The sequence below is a fragment of the Ciconia boyciana genome, chromosome 3, assembly GCF_034638445.1.
Source record: "Ciconia boyciana chromosome 3, ASM3463844v1, whole genome shotgun sequence".
Lineage (NCBI taxonomy): Eukaryota > Metazoa > Chordata > Aves > Ciconiiformes > Ciconiidae > Ciconia > Ciconia boyciana.
In genome coordinates this window covers 24,694,604-24,714,266 of record NC_132936.1, presented here as the reverse complement: position 1 = coordinate 24,714,266, position 19,663 = coordinate 24,694,604, and the positions used below count along the sequence as shown (strand labels likewise).

The 19,663-nt window shown below is 35.5% G+C and overlaps 1 protein-coding gene across 1 annotated transcript in view; it reads left to right on the top strand.

The window, feature by feature from the left end:
• The window catches only part of CSMD1 (CUB and Sushi multiple domains 1), a 1,308,402-nt gene that overhangs the window by 1,203,837 nt on the left and 84,902 nt on the right, over positions 1-19,663 (top strand). Inside the window, exons 49-50 of the mRNA XM_072855145.1 lie at positions 2,753-2,941; positions 13,060-13,245. Of these exons, the coding sequence (XP_072711246.1) occupies positions 2,753-2,941; positions 13,060-13,245 (375 nt within the window). The remainder of the gene's footprint in view (positions 1-2,752; positions 2,942-13,059; positions 13,246-19,663) is intronic.

Here is a 19,663-nt window from a genome sequence, read left to right as displayed (position 1 = left end):
TCCGAGTTACAATTTTTTAACTGACCACTGGTGAGTTGTGTATAGCTTTAGACGACGCACAGATTGTCACCCTCTTACCGTACTATGCCCATACTCCTCCACAGTGTGTCATGTGTCCCCACCTCTCAAGGCCTCTGCTGTTATACCAGGCCTGTGTTTGTCTACATGTCACCATACTAGAGTCCTAAATATCTTATTCTACACAGAATAATTACTTGTTACAAGTACCTATATAGAGCTATGATTGTACCGTAAAAAGATAATAGAAAATTACAAACATAATTCAAAAGTAAAACAAATTAGGCATACCCACCTCATGAGAAGAAAAAAATATGTTAAAGATAAACAAAGTAAAAAAGCTGCAGACAGGACAAAAATGTTGAGACAACAAAAACCTGACAAACCTTGGTCTTGACAACTTGCAAACTCAGTACAAAGTCTGTGCCCTGTTACTAGCAAAGGCAATACTGTATTACTGGGCTACAAGGTTACACATCATATGGCAAATATTTTCTGTTTAGAATTGCAGTACTGAGGAGATCAGTTTGGAGTTTGAATGTCTGAATGTCATATTATGTTTAGGACTCACCTGCTATTCTTAAGGCCTCCTAGGATATTAAAATTATATAGTGCTTAAGAGGTTACTGAAGATGACTTCAGTGGTCTTAATCACTGGTCTTTTGGTCTTAACCAGCTTGTGTTGCAATAACAATATCATGTTTCTTCAATAGGTTGAAAAGAAAATTAAAGCCATGTTTATTGTGCTTCTTTAAATGTCAAATCCCCTTTTAAATTTAAAGAGTATTTCAGTAATTTAATTCATTTAGTTAGGCACATAACTGAAGGTCATTGTGCTTATAAAGGATACAGAACATGACCCCAAACGATTGTTTTACTGGACCATCCTAGCTTATTGATTTTCATCCTGGTTTTTGTTTTTTCCTTTTTGATTTAGTTTTTTCAAATAACCTCCTAAGTGAAAGAATGTATAAAAATGACATTTCAAGTAGAAATAATGTTGCTTAATTGAGAACTGTAATTCTTTAATAGAATCTCAACAGATGCCAACATTTTTCAGCATCTTTAATGTAGGACCTAGTTTTACTGCTTTTGTTGGGTGGCATTTCTTAGAAATACTGACTGATATACTGCATCTAAATCTAGACATTTAAAGGAAGCATCTCAGTTAGGAGTCTAATCCACTCTATGATCTCTCCATGGTCAGTGAAAAGAAACATTCATCTTTAGGTGGTAATTGATATCATATCTGTACCTTAGGGTGACGAAATATACATACAAAAAAATAGAGAGCTAGATATTGAAAGCTGAAAGAAGGAAATCAGGGATATGTGCAAGAAACAAATAATATGAACAATATTTATAGATGTAAACCAAATTCTGTAATTATGCACTTGTGAAATAAAACCCCAGCTTCTATTGGATAATCGTCTATAGAAAATTATATGAACAACATTTCAGTATGATTTAGAGAGTTAGTATTGTAGCAGCAGTTACAATCTCAGTGTCCTTGGTACTGACATTTAGTTATCATCAGTGGAGTTCAACACTGTCTTCCTTGTGAAGAACGTTCATAGGCTTATTTCAGCAGTGAATGTTCACCCAGGTTTATTTTCTGCAAGGCATGGTCCTACCATGCTTCTTCTAAAAAGATACTAATGTCTGTAATCTTGACATGGCACACTGCTGCAAATACACAGTGACTTGTACATCAATATGGAGTCAAGGTAATTTTTTTATATCTCTTTTATCCAGTGATAAATGACATGAACAGATTTGTGTTAGACTCCACATGTATGTCAAACTATTGTGTACTTTTGCTTGACCTGTATTCGGTCTGGGTAATCATACTCCATCCTTATGTACAGGTATTGCAACCTTGTTTTAAAAAAACCCTGGTCTTTATTACTCACTTTGACACAATTATAAATTTCGTACTTTTTTTACTTCCTCAGCACATGTCTAAACATTTCATCTATATGTCGCAAGTTCTCGAGAACCATACTGGTCAGGAAAACCTCTCTGTGAACAGTATTTCTAGTAGAAGTGATTAAGGTTTAGCAAGGTTTATTTTAATTTCAAAACTTAGATTTAAACAAGTACATTCTATCTTACTTCAGATGTAGTGTAAATTCAAAATTTAAGCTACGCTTGCCTAAGTTACATTATCTTGCTAAAAAATTAATACAAGTGTAATGAAATATCCTTGAGGGAACATGTACATAAAAAATTACATAAATTTTAATCTGAAAAAAATGCACCTGATTAATATGTCTACTGTACTTTGTCATGTAAATTTTTACTGTATTTGGCAAAATGTTTTATTTTTTACTTAGATGTCTAAGTGCACTTTTTTAAAAAATAAAAATATTCATAATTAGTTTTGTGTATTATACAGCTCAAAGAATAGTTTTATATTTATAAATTTATCAAATTTGAAGTAGACTGTTTACTAAGTGTGAGTGAATTTACTGAACAATCTATATGTTTCCTAATTTCAGCTTCCTCATGTACAATAACATAAACTGGTTTGTGATTATAAACTATGTTTTTGAACTTCATTATATTTCTGCATAAGAAGCCTGAATCTTCACTGAGGATTCCAAAAGTAATGTAAAGGATTCTGTACCAATTTTAATGGCATTCAAAGTTTGCACATGTCATAAATAATGTGAAATTTGTAAATTAAGTGTGGTTTATGTGTTTTTAATAATGTCCCTTTTTTGGCATTTAGCTCCCTATTGCAGCTTAAACCCTATCTTGAGGAACGGTGGAATTGTAAATAAAACAGGTGGTCCCGCTGGAAGTAAAGTACGCTATTACTGCAAACCTGGGTATAGAATGATTGGTCACAATAATGCAACATGTAGGCGTCACCAAAATGGCATGTATCAGTGGGATTCTCCTGTACCAATCTGCCAAGGTAAGATAATGTTTTCTTGTTGAGTACGCTTCTGTAATGTCATTGCAAATAATATCTTACAAAACAAAGATACAGCATTGTCAATACTGCTGTGTGCTGAGACACACATTGACATCATGAGTTTATCCAAATACGTATTGAATGGTGTACTTAATGTGTGCAGAGCTGAAGTATTAAGAAGTAGATTAATGCAGTCAAATACAAACCAAATACAAATGAAAAATACGTTTTCAGTACTTTTTTATTTAGTAAAATACGTATATCTCTAAACAATCCATAGCTAATAGTATTGTTGTATTACAGAACATTTTATAAAAATTCATTAGTTTTCAGGCATTAATTTGATTATTTTAGAAAATCATTTTATAAGCAGCGCTTTAAAGACATAATTTGTAACTTCTGCTTTTTTTGTGTATCCTGGAGTTAGCCAGGGTCTACTTTAGCTTGTTCCAGACATCTGTTAAGAGTAGTTACTATTTGTCAAATGTTTATAATTTTCCCTGTATGAAAAGCCACACACAAACTACAGAGAAGGGGAGTAACATAAAGTAGTACAAAGCAGTTAAACACAGTTGGTTTTAGTTAAAAATGCTTTTTCACACATTATTCAGTAAACAGTTAGTGGAGACTAAGGAGCTGTATGTCAGCTAAGATCAGGAATGTGGGCTAGGGGAGAAAGACTGTAAATTCTATCCATATCATATATGGCCTATTCTAACATGTTTTCATTTGAGTCTGCTTCCAGTCTGCTTTGTTTATAGGAAGAAATGGTAGTAATATCCATATTTAAGACTTGTTGAAACTTCTTTGATTAAAACCTGTGTTTAGTTGTTCCTAACTTTGAAGACATTAACAGCAGTGCTTCATGTCTTCTTCAGGACAAGTATTTTGCTTAAGGTTCCATCAAGGATGATTCAGATGTTTCTAAAAACAAAAGATGGAAGTTCTATTTTGCACCTTAAAAAAAAGAAAAAGGTCAACTGAGATTTGGTATAATCCTTACTCTTCTGTTGAGGGTGTGTTATTTGCAAGAAAAGTAAAAAGCTGCAGAAATTAGGCTACAGTTGAAGAACTTAAAGGAGTACAGTTCACATCTTTTATACAGAATGATTTAGTAGCTAAATATTTCTTCAGGATGAGCATTTTCATGCCTAGATGGGCCATGTGGCTACACCCCTACCAGTCCAGGGAGAAGCTCAGGCTGCCAGTGTGCCACAAGCAGGATCTGTGTATCTGTGCTTCCAGACTCCAGGATGTCTTCATAATGTGTTATGGCATATGATGCTGTTTAACCTTCCTGAAGGTCACCAAATCATGGGAGAATCTGTGTGTGGGCTGGGCATAAGTAAGTTTAGGGACAAGGACTGCTTTTAAGCTTACTTGAAATGCATTTTAGGTGCAGTAGCTGATGCTGGCCTATGAACTGAAAGCTCAGAGACACTTTGCACTAAAGAACCTGGAATGATGACTGGGCCTACAGCTTGGCCAGAAGATCAGGAAAGTGGAGGATGCAATTCTGTTCAAGATTAAGACTAAATTTAAACATCTGTATGTGAGCTAAAGTTTTGATTAATTTGCTTAAACATAGAAGTCTAGCGTCATTTGAGGTGCCCTGAGGTATTTTACCTGTCCTCCATCTACCAGTCCAGAAAGGCACAAGCTCCTATGTTATATCCACTAGACTTGTCAGATGTCTTGGAGGCCTAAGTATGTCTCAGGTAGCTCTAGACAATGGGAAAAGGAAACAAGTCAAGCCCTATCTGCCTAAACTCTGATGTAGTTGATCTAGTCAATACTGTCAGTGAAACTTTGGGAGCTATTCTGCTGGCTAGCCAGTAGGTGTCTTTTTTAAAAAGGCACCGAAATTTTGGCATCTTACTCTGGAGCTCAGGTACTTTGAGTGTGAGAGGATAGAGACAATATTCTGCATGTGCTTGTTAGGCTGGAAGAGTGGGGGCCATAAACTTTAGGAGCCCCTACATCATACTTTTCTCCAGAATTTAAGATCTCATGATTCTTCAGCTGTCAGGAATTATATGCAAATTTACCCCATATCATTCTACTTCTTATCCATCCAGACATTAATAACCTGCTAGTACTACTACCAGTATTGTTTGACCAAATAGCAGAGGTCTGTATGATGAAAATATGATGTTCCAGCACTTCAGAATTCTTAAAAAAATAGTGTGATCCTTTTTTTTAGCTTCTCTCCTTTTTTTAGAATAGTCAAATTTTTAAATGGTTTTCTTTTACATTTCTAGTTTTTGCATTTTATGTTCACATTTTAATACCAATGGCAGAGAAAGGCTTGCCAGTTTGCCATTCTAACTTTGAAAACTGTATCTAAATGTAGTGAGGTGTGTGAGGAATTCTGAATAATAGGGAGAACAGTTCTTTGAGTAGTTTAAGAAAAAAGTCCCCAGTTTTAAGGGCAGAATAGAATAATTTACAGAAAGTGGTAGGAAAAATGTGCAGATATGTGCAGGACTTGACATGAGGTCCCAGGACTTGATCGTGGATAACCAGGGGACAGAGAGTCCCAGAAAGTAATAAATTCTGAACAAAATTTAAGCACACTCAAGCAAGTAACAAAATACTTCAGACACTGTGTCTATCCTTGTTATTTTATCACTATGTGCAAGAAATAGCTGTGAAATTTTAGCAATGCAGCATGTTTACAATACATTTTTTCTTTAATTTTAAGCCATAATTATAATTTCAGCAATATATGTGGAAGTGGTTATGTAGATTTCTGTTAGCAGTAGGGTAAAAAAGATTTGTGAGATAGGGAGTGAGTTTGATCTTTACTAGAAATTTCTTGTTAAGGTAGGATTCTCCAATTTTAATATGTAACTTTTACAACTCTGACACAGTTATTGCAACTTGTATGTCTGGATGAAGCATATTTTTTTCCATAAACTCTTAAATGGAAAGCATGTTTCTAAATTTATTAAGTATCTGTTATCAAAATACATTAATTCTCTTTGAAAAATAGTTAAAATTGCACATTTGGTCCAGCTCATGGATTTAATTATAGGATATTTCCAAATAAAAATGCCTTTGATTAAGTCTGAAATTTCTGTAGAACCAGTCCTGCAGGTTTACATTTGTAATTAATGACTTGACTGTGTCAGAATTAATGTTTGAAATAAAATTTGATTGTATTATAAAAAGGGGAGTTCTTTTTTGCATATTTAATATAACAATATCAATTTTAATATGAACACATCCCTAATATGGGTTAATCTGGTAGGGTCAGAAGATATTTTTCAATTCCAGTCTTACCAAGTTCAAATGCATGTAATAATGTCCTGGACATTATATAAAGAACTTGACTCCTATCTAGGAAATTAGAAGTTATTGTTATTGCTTTTATTTCATTTGCGAAGGAAAAAGAGGAACATGAGTCATACTATATTCAAAATATTTATGAGCAGAGAAAATAGCAATTCGTATAAAATAGCAGTAGATAGCTGCCAAGAGGAAATAGTACAGGCCCCAGTAATAATCCTGGCAACTACATGTGTATGTCATCTTAGCCACTGCTTAGCTCATGTCCAGATCCCCATGCTGGGGGAGAGCAGGAAAAGAAGGCTGAAGCTCAGAGATGAATAGGTGATAAGAGAAAATAAGATAAAAGTTTGGCAAGAAGAGAAGTGAGAATCAAAAACTGAAAGCAAGAAAGAGTTATGAGGATCAATATGGATCAGGAGTGGTGGGTTAGCAGATATCTGGAGACATGGTGGCAGCGAGAGTGTAACAGAGTGGCTATGTTCCTCTGAGGCATGAGCAAGTACCCCTCTTTATCCCACTGTTCTTCATATACAGGTCTCAGCCTGTGGCTTTGTTCTTCCCCATTTTCTCGTACTCATTCTTAGAAGAGTTAAAAACCATTTAAAGAGTCTTGAAGAACACATTGCTGCTCTTCACCATTTTAGTTACTCCCTAGTAGGTTTGTAAAAGAAAACTGGAGGTACCTACTTTAAGGAAGAAGTTCTCTTGTCTGAATCATGGATACTTGGAAAGGCTCAAAACCTATGACAGAGTCATGATAAAAATATAACTGATGCCATCATTTCCTGCTTAAAATCCTGATTCCAGGTGCTGTCACTATTGAATTCTCTATGCTTGCTGTAGTGGGTAGAACCGCATTCCTGAGCTAGAGATCCTTGTACTTTTTGCTGTGCTGAACTAATGTTATTCCGGGACCATAATTGGGTTCCATGTCTGCCCTGGGGTAGAAGACTGATTAATTTTTTTTAGGGAACTAGCTTGAAAACACCCATTTGCAGTTTGCCCAAGAGCCATGAGTCTGGGACCACCAAACTGCTTCTTCATAGAATTAGCTGGTTTGTGTGTTTGAGCATGGAATTAAACTCGGGCATTTAACCTTTTTGATAAATGTTATTATGCAAAAAATGTCCCTTTTAGCACCCAGTCTTAAAATAAAAATGTGAGGTAGGTAGCACAGTTTAGGAGTTCCAAATCCCAGTTTCCTCTTATAACATATTCTAAACCTATGATCACATTTCAAAATATAAAACAGTAAGAGAAGTATAGTACTTTAGACTAAAAACCCAGAAGTTTGAGGGCGAACATGGTAACAATCTTCTAATATACTGAAAGTAGCTCCAAAGAGGAATGAGATAATTTTCTATGTCCTTTCTAGATAAAGCAATTACAGCTAAGCTTACTTCAACAGGATCTTAAGTTAGACTTTTCTTTATTTTTTTCTTCTTTTCTCAGAGGGGCTAGTGAAACACTGGAATAGGTTGCCTGTGGAGAATGTGGAATTTTCATCATTGGAGGTCTTTCAGGAACAGATTAGATGAACCTTAGTCAAGTATAATTTTTGCTTGTGATAGGAGAATAAAGTAGATGACCATTCATGATCCTTTTTTACACCCACAGCCTTAGACCACACAGACCTGTTTTCAGTTTCTTTGTTATTTCTGTATGTATCCAAGACTGAGAATTAAAATTTCTGTGGCATGGCTTTCCCTGATGTTTCCAGTTGGATATCATACACATAAGCCACTCAGCATGTTTTTTTTTGTTATGAATCCCACTTTTAGGGACTTCTCTATTGCTACCTTTAATTTTAGGGTATTTAAATGCTTTTCTCAGCACTATGTTCAATGCCAGAAACAGGTCACTAAATGATAGATGCTTGTACATTAAATTTAGGGATTTTCCAGTGTATGGAAACAAACTCAATGTCTGACTGTAATGCAGTCTCCAGTTCTTTTCTGTATGCAGCTAATTTGCATGCTTTAAATATGTATAATACATAAGTATCTTAAAGGTATATAGGTGTATAGATATTTTGAAGGATTGCCATAAACTTTAAGTTTACTGGTTTTGACAAGAAATAAATTCCAGGAACACATGTGGAACATTAAAGAGCAACTAAAAGTGCATCTCAGTTTCTAGATAGTAAAAGTCTCTTCCGCTTGCGTTGATTACCTCTTCTTTGGAAGAAGTATATTTTTCTGCTGTGCAAGATAATAGAGACAATTAAGGTTGAGTTATGGTTTTTTCACACTCTGAATGCACATCTCCCAGCTGGAACCTGGCAGTCTCATCTAATCACTGGCCTAAGAAGCATGTTGACAATTCCTCAAGTCAGAAGACTTGCTGACACCATTCTTTATCATTTTACAATCCTATGAGAAGCTGGGAGCTTCAAAATACTTGGATGTGGGACAGTAGTGACATTGTTTCCGCTGTCCAAGGATGATATGCCATTTCAGTGAGTTTACTTCAGGTAACTTTACTTCAAACATCAAAGGACTTGTTATTTAGTGAAACTGGCTGTGCTAATATGTTTTGTTTGGACACTACTGTTCTAAAAGCCATTAGCAGCCTCAAGAAATTAGTAGCAGCAGGAATATTTCTTTCCAATCCCAGTTTCTGGGAGAGAAGCAAACAACAAATAAACAGATAGACTGTAACAGGAACAGGACCAGAATGCCAAAACTGCTTTTATGATTTGTAGCTAAAGCAGCAGTGAGAATAACCTCACAATGTAGAGGTAGAAGATTCAGCAGCAGCTGAGGAAAGAAGAGAGATAGTAGAGGACTGAGGTACAACACTAAGAATAAAAGTGGTGAAGTGTGACAGTAAGCATAGATTTTGAGGTGTTTTAGTACACTGGACATTGCATCAGACCTGGCATAACGGATAGGCCCACCTGGGTGTGACCTGGGCGTTGTACATCTTTTATCTTATATTAGACAGAAGAGCTACTCAGTCTTGAACTTTTCAGCAGTTTCTAGAAAGGTTATTGCTAGAGATGAAGAGCAAATGCTAATGAAGTATTTGCTTCTAACATGAACTAAACAGACGTGGTTTTTTGTTTGTTTTCAGATGACATAATCAATTATTCTTGCTCCATAGAAACCACTAAATTATTTGAAGTTAATTCACGTTTGAAGTATTTAGAGGGAACTAGAATAACGTCCACCTGTATGTACAAATGTACACATACATGGATGGGTGGATAGACTGATAGTTCTGAATTTTGGTTTTATACAATTAAATGTATGCACACTTAACACAGAGATTGTTGTTTGGATATCAGAAAGGAGACCTGAAAAAGAAATTGACACGAAGTTAAATCTTAACCCAATTACATTCTGCATCAAGCATTCAGACGTATTGCCACAAGGCAGAAGAGAACTGAGTGGCTTGTTAGGACAGGGAAGGACATAGTGGAAGGCTCGGGAGACACTGAAACATTTCACAGTAAGCATGACTGGAAATGAAGAATGCATAGGCATTTGTATGATGTGTAAAAGAGAGTGACAGTTTAACTTTCTGTCAATTCACCATGCAAACAGACATTTTGCAAATGTAAAATTCTGCTTATGTGACAGAGGGTCAGAGTTGGTTCTAGTTGTAGGTAAAGGATTAAATTGGTTATTAGGAGAGTAGATAGAGCATTGAACCAGATGCAGCTCTGCTGCCTGTTTTGAGTACACCAGAGCCCTGAAAAGCCATCACTCCTACTGTGGTCATCTTGTGGGGAGTGACTCCTAAAACTGCTCCCACAAGCAGCAGAACTTGCTTTTATCCTTCCCCTTCTCCACTTTCTCTAACATCATTAAAAGCAGTAAGCATGGGTTTCCAGAACCCCTTCCTTATCACCTCTCTCTCCCTTCTCTGTCCCACTACTACTCCTTCTAGTGGCAGGAGGCTCAGCCCTTACCCACTGAGGGAGAAATAATACTCAATTTTGAGAAGACAAGACCGGCACTAGTTAGGGTGCAAAAAGTGCCAAGAAGTTGTATTACAAAGGAAGCAGATTATTTTGGAACATTACTACAGTTCTACTTCTATTAGCAATTTGACAGATTCCAGATGGAAGCAAACAACTGAAATGAACTAACCATTCATCATTTTATAATGCTTACCTCTCCTCATTATAATCATATGCAAAGTACTGTGTTCTACTTAATTTAAATGCATCAAATGTGACAACTTGGGAATACTGAAAACAAATTTGAGAGATGTGTTTATGGTACCATGACAATGTGTTGTGAAATTAATAATTTACATTGAATTGGGTAAATCATAATAAAAATTAGATTTAAAAAAAAATACTTATTTTTACCTCTGTTTAGCAGATTTCAGACAAAGGCTGTCATTTCTTCTTTTGAAATATATTGATTTTATTAAAATAATAAAACTTCACAGTGTCAAGGGAAAGGAACAAATACACAAAGGACTTTTTTACTTAAAATGTTGGATCGCTTCTTACAGTTGACTGTATATATGAAAAAGACATTTTCATTTGCAAAACTCCACTCTTTATTGGTAAATACTTAGAAATGAAAGCTTCAAATCTGTGTTTTATTCAGTGTATTTACTGAAGAGCAATAAACTGAATGCCAGACTCAAAGCAGGCAGTGATTCTGTACACACATACATTGGTTTATATAAACTCTTTAAATAGATTCATTGTAATAATGTGATGGGTTCTCTGCTCCAACTTACCATTTTGCAGAAAATAATATCCTTTCACAGAAAATAATACTATGACTTTCCCTTCGGAAGTGCCATGGTGCAAATACAAAATCTTTACCAACATTACTGACTTATTCAAGCACCTAGAGTTAATCCCTGTGCATAAATAGCTATTTTAAAATAAAGCATAGCATTAAAAGAAATTTTTAAAAGGATACTGAAGAGTTGCCTTTCTTCTTTTCATTATCAAAATCAAAGGAGCTGAGAAGTCAGATGGCAGAAGGCAATCCTGCCTTGGAGACCTTTCCTAAAAGTGACTGAAATAGATATTTCTGTAACTATACTCTGCCGTAAAATTGTATAGTGTGAGATACTGTTAAATGAACTGTACTGAGCTCTTGTAAAAAAATTTAAATAAATAAATAAGCCAAAAAACTAGATGCTTAACAACAAAAAGAAAGCCAAGGAGGTGGCTTTATTGGATGCGGGGGGGAACATTGCCACCAAGGATGAGGAAAAGGCTGAGGTACTTAATGCCTTATTTGCCTCAGACTTTAATAGTCAGACCAGTTATCCCCAGGCAATTCAGCCCCCTGAGCAGGAAAACAGGGACAGAGAGCAGAATAAACCCCCCATAATCCAGGAGAAAACAGTTAATGACCTGCTACACCACCTGGACACTCACAAATCTATGGGGCTGGATGGGATCCACCCAAGGGTACTGAGGGAGCTGGTGGAGGAGCTTGCCAAGCCACTCTCCATCATTTATCAGCAGTCCTGGTTAACAGGGGAGGTCCCAGACGACTGGAGGCTTGCCCATGTGACGCACATCTACAAGAAGGGCTGGAAGGAGGATCCAGGGAACCACAGGCCTGTCAGCCTGACCTCGGTACTGGAGAAAATTATGGAGCAGTTCATCTTGAGTGCACTCAAGGGGCAAGTGCAGGCCAACCAGGGGATCAGGCCTAGCCAGCATGGGTTCATGAAAGGCAGGTCCTGCTTGACTAATCTGATCTCCTACAATCAGGCTGAAAGGACATTGTAGAGAGGTGGGTGTCGGTCTCTTCTCCCAAGTAACTAGTGATAGGATGAGAGGAAATGACCTCAAGTTGCATCAGGAGAGGTTTAGATTGGATATTAGGAAAAATTTCTGTACTGAAAGGGTGGTCAAGCATTGGAACAGGCTGCCTAGAGAGGTGGTGGAGTCACCATCCCTGGAGGAGTTCAAAAAACGTGTAGACATGGCACTTCAGGACATGGTTTAGTAGGCATGGAGGTGTTGGGTTGGCGGTTGGACTAGATGATCCTAGAGGTCTTTTCCAACCTTAATGATTCTATGGTTCTATGATTCTACTCAGAGTTCACTAAGCTGACAGCAAATTAAACTGTGAGCTTGAAAGAATAACAGCTTATCTAGAGAGAAATTCTGAAGGAACAAAAAAAAGTGAAAATAACTCAGTAAGTAATTTCCTTCATGATATGGAAAATGAATAAGCCTGAATTCACATAACATTTAGCGTTCCGAAATTAATTAGTCAAGTATGTAAATAAGTGTTTAAATATCTGAATAATGCCCTTAACTTCAGTGGAACTCTTCCCTGTCTAGTCATACATTTAGGTGCTTTTCTGATCAGACAAAAAAAGTTAAATTGAATTCTTAAATGTATAGAACATTCTTATACGTATAGAACAAACAAATATGAAGTTTTGTTTATAGTAGTGCAGGAATGAAAGAAACCCTGAGTGAATGGAAGCAGACTATTAGAAAGCATTTAAGAATTTTCCAGTTCATTGCTTCTTGGACCAAATAAGTTTGGACACTTTCTTCATTTTTTTCCCTGGCAAATAAACCATTGCCCTTAGCCTATGTTGAAATTTCTGTCTCTACAGTGTTTGGATTAAAGAAAATAATGTTTTAGAAAATGTTTGTCTATAATAGATGCACTTCAATATGTTTATCAATGTTTTAAATACTGTTACATTTATTTATCGGAATATTGTAACTATGATGGAAAATTAATTTCAGTTGTTATGAATGGAATATGTCAAAACTACTAATCTGCGTTTCTTATTGCAGTGGTGGGACAATATTTTAAGAAAATATATAAGAAAAAGCCAATTCTTTATTTTTTTCTTTCCTTTCTTTTCAGCTGTATCTTGTGGTATTCCTGAATCCCCTGGGAATGGTTCAGTTATAGGTAATGAATTCACTTTGGGCAGTAGATTGATATATGAATGTAATGAGGGCTTCAAGCTAGAATCTAGTCAACAAGCAACAGCAGTGTGTCAAGAAGATGGATTATGGAGCAACAAAGGGAGGCCTCCTGTTTGCAAATGTAAGTGGGCATGTGTTTCTCATGTATATTTCCCTTGAACTTTCTCAGGAAAATCTTCACTGGTGATTTTTAGGTTTTATGTATACCTATCCCTTGAACTGGTCATTCAGGAACATATAATCATTTAGCATTTAGAAAAGTACAAGAGGTCTACAAATTTGTTTAATTAAAAAACCCCTTGTTTATCTTCTTAAAAAAATCTGAATTAAAATGATTAGATAATTGTTTCATATATATTTTCTTATTATGAATAATGTGCTCTTCTCCATTTTCACAATATAAAGTTACAACCACCAATTGTAATCTATTTTAATATAGCTTCTAAAGTAATAAAAGCAAAACCTTTTTTTTAAAGTACTGCTAGTGTAGATAATTAAGTTAGATAAGAGTCCTTTAGTCTTTATTTTTGCCCCCTCTCAGAACTAGCCAGTGTGATGCGGACTCCCCTACCATGACATGGCCTCTCATTTGCATCGGGCTACCACTGCCTGTCTTTGTACTGGATCAAAGCAATAATTAACTGAGCCTGACGTGACTTGAAATACCAATTAGGACATAATCTCAAAATTATTAATTGCTATAATACTATATTTAAAATTTTTGAGAGTTAATTTAGAATCTTGAAGTAATCAGCAGTATATGTACATGCTTTCTGGATTCTGAATTTGAAAAGCACTTTAGTTTTTCAAACAAGTAAAATTCAACTTATTTTTAAAGAAAGAATAAAATGCTGTGAATATAAGAATTGTGAAGTTACACATGATTGTGAAATGTTTTGGATTTTTTAAAATTAATTGGCAGCAAACAATCGTTAGAAAATATTGATGAAAGTTACTTCAAGAGATCTTCTAAGCATCCCTGACAGATGATCATTTAACCTAATCTTGAAGACCTTCCTGAGTACTCTGTTTCAGTATTTTACTTTTTTTTCCCCTTGCAAAGTTTTTCCTAACGTATATAACCTGAGTCAGTTTTTCTGTAGTGTAAAGGCATTATTTTGTTTTGTATCCGCAGTGGACAAATAGAAGTTATTTTAGTCTTCTTTCATTCTTTTTAATGTGTTTGAAACTGTTGTTTTTTTCAGTGTGGTAGGTTATCCTTGGTCAGCAGCCAGACCCTCACCCAGCTGCTCACTCACTGCCCCTTTTCAACCAGACAAGGAGCAAAATAGGATAAAAAATCTTGTGGGTCAATATAAGGACAGAGAGATTACTATCACAGGACTCGACTTGGGGAAAGTTAGTTTAATGTATTGCCAATTAAAATAGGGTCAAATACATTTCAGAAAAAAAAAAAAAAATCAAAACAACACTTTCCTCCCCCTATTCCCAGGGTCAACTTCACTCGTTTGCTCTTGACTCTTCTCCCCACCCCAAGCAGTGCTGGGGGATGAGAAATGGGAGTTGCGGTCAGTTTGTAAAAAGCTCCTCTCTGCTGCTCCTTCCTCCTCGTGCTTTTCCCTGTTCCAGCATGGGTCTTCTCCACTGGCTGTTGTCCGTCAGGATAAACTTGCTCTAGCGTGGGTCCTCCATTGGCTGCAGTTCCTTCAGAAAATATCCACCTGCTCCAGCGTGGGCTGCAGTATGGATATCTGCTCTGGCATGGTCCTCTCCATGGGCTGCAACAGAATACCAGGTCTGGTACCTGGAGCACCTCCTCCTCCTTCTTCTGTGACCTTGGTGTTCCCTCTGCTGCTTCTCACTCTTTTTGTTCTCTCCTCCTCTGCCTGTGCAGTGTTTTACCCTTTCCTAAATACACTTTACTAGAGGTGCCACTATCTTGGCTGATGAGGTCAGCTGTGTCCTGCAGTGGGTTGTTCGGAACCAGCTGTGTCCAGCAGCCCAAGCCTCTCCTCACAGAGGCCACCCCTGCGGCATGCGCTCCCCCCCCCCCGGCCAACACCTTGACTCCTGCAACCCAATACACTCAGTCACCTCTTCTGTAGAGGTAACTGTCTTGCTGTGATTCTTTCTCACTCTTTCTTCATACTTTTTGGACCAGTGATTCTCATTATTGTCCTCTGGACAATCTCCAAGTGATCTACACCTTTCTTGAAGGACACTGCCTAAAACTGAACACAGCAGTTCCACAGAGTACATAGGAAGGATGATTCAAAACCAGCTGTGATCACACAGACATGCTCTGAATTCAGAGCCATGTGTGGAGGGAAGGCAGTGCTCCAGTGTATTGAACTGCACTTTGTTCTCTCAGAAAAACTTGACAAGGTACAAAGAACATAACTTGAATGATTAATCAGCAGAAATATCAACAGATTTTTTGGAGGGAAGAGGCCAGTTAAACTAACTGGGGATTAAAAATACTGAATTAATAACACTATACCTGCAGTGCAAAAAAAAAAAAAAGCTTGTATTATTGAAATGATCAAACTTAACCACATGACTACCCTGTAAAACACAACTTAATTATTAACATTTAGCACAACTTTCAACATAAAAAGTTTTGTTTAATATTTTTAAAAGCCTAACAAAATATATATAACACTTTTTTCTCTTCTTTTTTCTTTTCCTAAAAATTTATTCAGTTTGAAAAAGAATCTCATTACTTCTAAAACCAGAAGTGCTAAATTAAAATGCTAGTGATCTACATGACAATATTAAAGTCAGTATTTTCAAAATGGATTGCTATTCAGAGGCAGGCATGCTTTACCCAAGATTTCTTACTTGCAAAGTGCAGAAAACCTTAGACAATCTCCATAACAACCTGTTTTTGTAGTATTGCTGCTGTAAGGATAAATATATTTAGTCTCCAGAGATAGAAACATCTCAGACTTGATGAGCAGCAAACACAGCACAGAAAGGTAAATGGTAAATAAATGAATTCATTTTGTCCCCAGGTCTATTAAAATGAAGGTTGAAATCAGTGCAGTTTGTTTTGCAAAGTATCTCTGATAATATAATGCCTGAGGCAGATGTCTGAAACTCCTTTCTTTTCATTAAAAGTATTTACATCAGATTTGAATCATGAGAAATATGGTTTGGGCTGGTCATAGAGCAAGACACAGATCGATCATGGACATTAGGCTATTGATTTTAATTACATGAAATACCAATCAACAGATATTTATTAAGAAAGCTTTACTGAATTACAAATAAGTACCTTGCTTCAGTTATTCTACATAGGGATCTCTTGCACATGATGAAGGGAACTAGAGATGTCTATCTGTATTGGTATTTAAAGTCTTTATCAGGCAATATTTTAAATCAGGCCAATACTCTTTAGAGAGTGACCATACAGTAGTAACTTTACATATGAATACAGGACACTGTGTAAAGTATGCAAAAACTTTCTACTGAAACCTGTACGTTAGTATGTTACGATTGGTCAGAGAAGTGAGTGTGATATGCAGTTCCAAAAAACCATCCCATCCAAAAGGTGTAGATATATCCAAGAAATATTAATAGATCAAACAACTTTGGTCTCAAACTATAGATGATTACTGGTGCTTGCATGATTCTTTCCTTACTGTATGCCACATAAAATGCCTCTAATACCTTTTACCCCAACTAATATAATTTGGATAATGCTCAAACAGAAAGGAAGGGATATGTAGGCATGATTACAAATTTAGGGTTTTAAGTTGTAACTATAGTTAGCTGAGAAACACTGTTTTACCCATCATCAGCATTTTTACACACCTGTGAAAAGTCATGTTTCCATCTTTCTGAGATTTAAAAAAAAAAAAAGAACAATATTTTGGGAATTTTTTGTCTATTCCATTTCATCAGATATGATTTGAATTTTGTCTGCTACTATGGAAATGCAGATGCTGATTCTTGCAGTGACAAGTTCAAAAGGGAAAAGAACACAAATCAAATTTCCTTCCTCTCCTTTGGATGTTATAACCTCTTGCTATTATCATATAAAATTGCATCATTATAGTATGATTATTGCATTTTGTTTGTGACTAATTAGTGAAAATTATTATTATTATTATTTAGTGCCTCACTTTCTTCAGAATATATATCATCAAGTGCAGAGAAATAAGGTCTTCCCAAGCAAAGACTGAAAGATGGAAACAGACAAGGACTTAGCTGTCAATGCAAAATTTAGATGTGTTGCTCCCTGAATTCAATACCGAGCTGCAGCTGGATATCTAAGCTATTTACTGAATAGAGAGATTAATGCTTGGAATAGTATCCGTAACTATTTTGTAAAGAAACAAAGTCATCTAAAGGTGTTGGTGAGGGTCAATCCCTTCATCTGAGACACTTCTTTAGTTTTTACATTTTTTATTTATGTTTGTGAAATAATATTTTTCACCATGTGCTTTCCTTAGAAGAAAGGAAAGCAATTGGTATGAGATTTGAATCAATGAAGGAGGTCATACTAAGCCTGTTCTGAAGCAAAAGAGAACTTCTTTCTCCGTTTAGTATGTATATTTTAATGTTATTAGAGAGTTTGCATTTCCTTGTTCCAAAAATCATGTTCCATGAAAAGAAATCTCAGTAATGAGTTTACTTTAACAAACAGTGCATTCCAATACTAGAAACTTCTACTCATTTCAGATGTGGTACAGTCCCAGTGTTTGCACTGAGGAGAGTTTAAGTATGTATGATACTTTTAGAAGAACTAAGGTGAATGTTAGCACATAATTCTTTTACAAGTCAAGCATCACTTTTTTCATGACAAAGCAACACAAAAAAAAATGTTCTCTGGGCCATCAGGAAACTTTATTTTAATACAGGCATTTTTGCATGCTAGAAAATGTCTAATGCAAATTCTTAAGAATATTATAATTATGATTAATGTCCAGTTTTAGAGTTTTGCTAGACATAGTAAAAAGATGTACAGACACCTGAGCACTTGAAATTAATGGAAGTATAAACTTTTTTGTTCCATAGGAAACCTGCAGGAATAAAGCTGCTTTAAGAAATATGCAGAAAAGAGCATTAAAGTAGGTTCTGATTAATGCAAAATAGAACTTTCAGTTCTGTGCACTATCTGTGCTTTTTGACCAGATCTAGGGAACTGATTTAAAATATTGTGCCAGAGGGTGAAAAAATAATGACAGAAAATATTGTGATTTACTTCCATGTTTCTCTTCATGAGATCAGAAGACTGAAAGTGTTCACTTATTGCAAGATCACGATGTCAGATTTTTTTTTCTGATTATGGCAAGGTACCTTACTAGTTCTCTAAAGCTAAGTACCATAATTTGTATACCAAGAGTATGAATGTATACAAAATTATATTATATTTCTTTATAAGTACATATAAAATGTACCCATATAGGTTATACTCCATGTGTGTTGGTGCTGAGATCTGGACCAGTATATGTTTATTAACAAAAATACTGCTGAACTAGGATAACTTGTTAGCCTCTGTTCTTACTTGCTTTCCTTTTCATAGAAGTAAGTGGATGCATAACCTAGGAAATAGAGTTTGTAGTTAATTAATTTTTCTAACATTTTAATTGCCTGGGATGGTCCCTGTAACTGCATAACTTTATTGCTCTTTTGCATTACTCCTTTAATATACCCTTTCAAACATTTAAATCGGATCCTTCATTGGTTTATGCTAATTTCTCTAATATCAAACATTTTAAAGAACAGCTAATGTTACCTTTGCATAATCTGCATATTACAGATTTCACTGTAGATATTTTTGGAAGGTATGGTGTGCTGAGCTATAACAGTGATGGTTCAGGCATTGATTTTTATCTAGAAATAAATTGGAAAATAATTAGAAATTTTAGAAGTCTTTTTTAAAATTTTCAGTATGTTTGTACAATGTCTAGTGATAGAACTATGAATCATAAGTAGTTCTGGAATAAAGCATCAGTTATATTATAAATGTAAAAAGGTATTTGTTAATATAAACAGGCAAAGATTCACCACCAGTTCATCATAGATACTGTGCAATTGCTGGAGTTTTTATTAGCTAGGACATTCAGAACACCATACCGAATAATTCTCCTAATATTTTCTTTGATAAATCCTAAGGTCAGTAAGTAATTTTTGGAGTATTTTTTCAAGGTTCGGTAAGTAACATGGAGTACTTATAAAGGGTTAGTACTTACTCAGTGAACTGTAGTAAAACAGTTAATTAGTTCGGGCATTTTAGATTAGTCCAGATACATTAGACTGATAACAGATTGACTTGACATAGCCGACTGGATTGACAGGCTGATATTGAATACCATGTGATCCTTTTGTTTACCTATTTTGAGGTTTTGAAGCCTTTCCCATTTAAATATATTGAATAACAAGAAGCGCTTAATTTTTTTTCTCTGTTTTTTTTTCTACTAGCATACTGAAACAATCAACTTGCTTAAGTGATTGAATTTTGTTCTTAGGTCTTTGTTCTTAGATTCTGTGGTGTACGGGATTATTTGGTTTCCTATTGTCTTCTTATTTTACTAATACTTATGAAGTTAAACCACGCTAGTTTCTCAAGC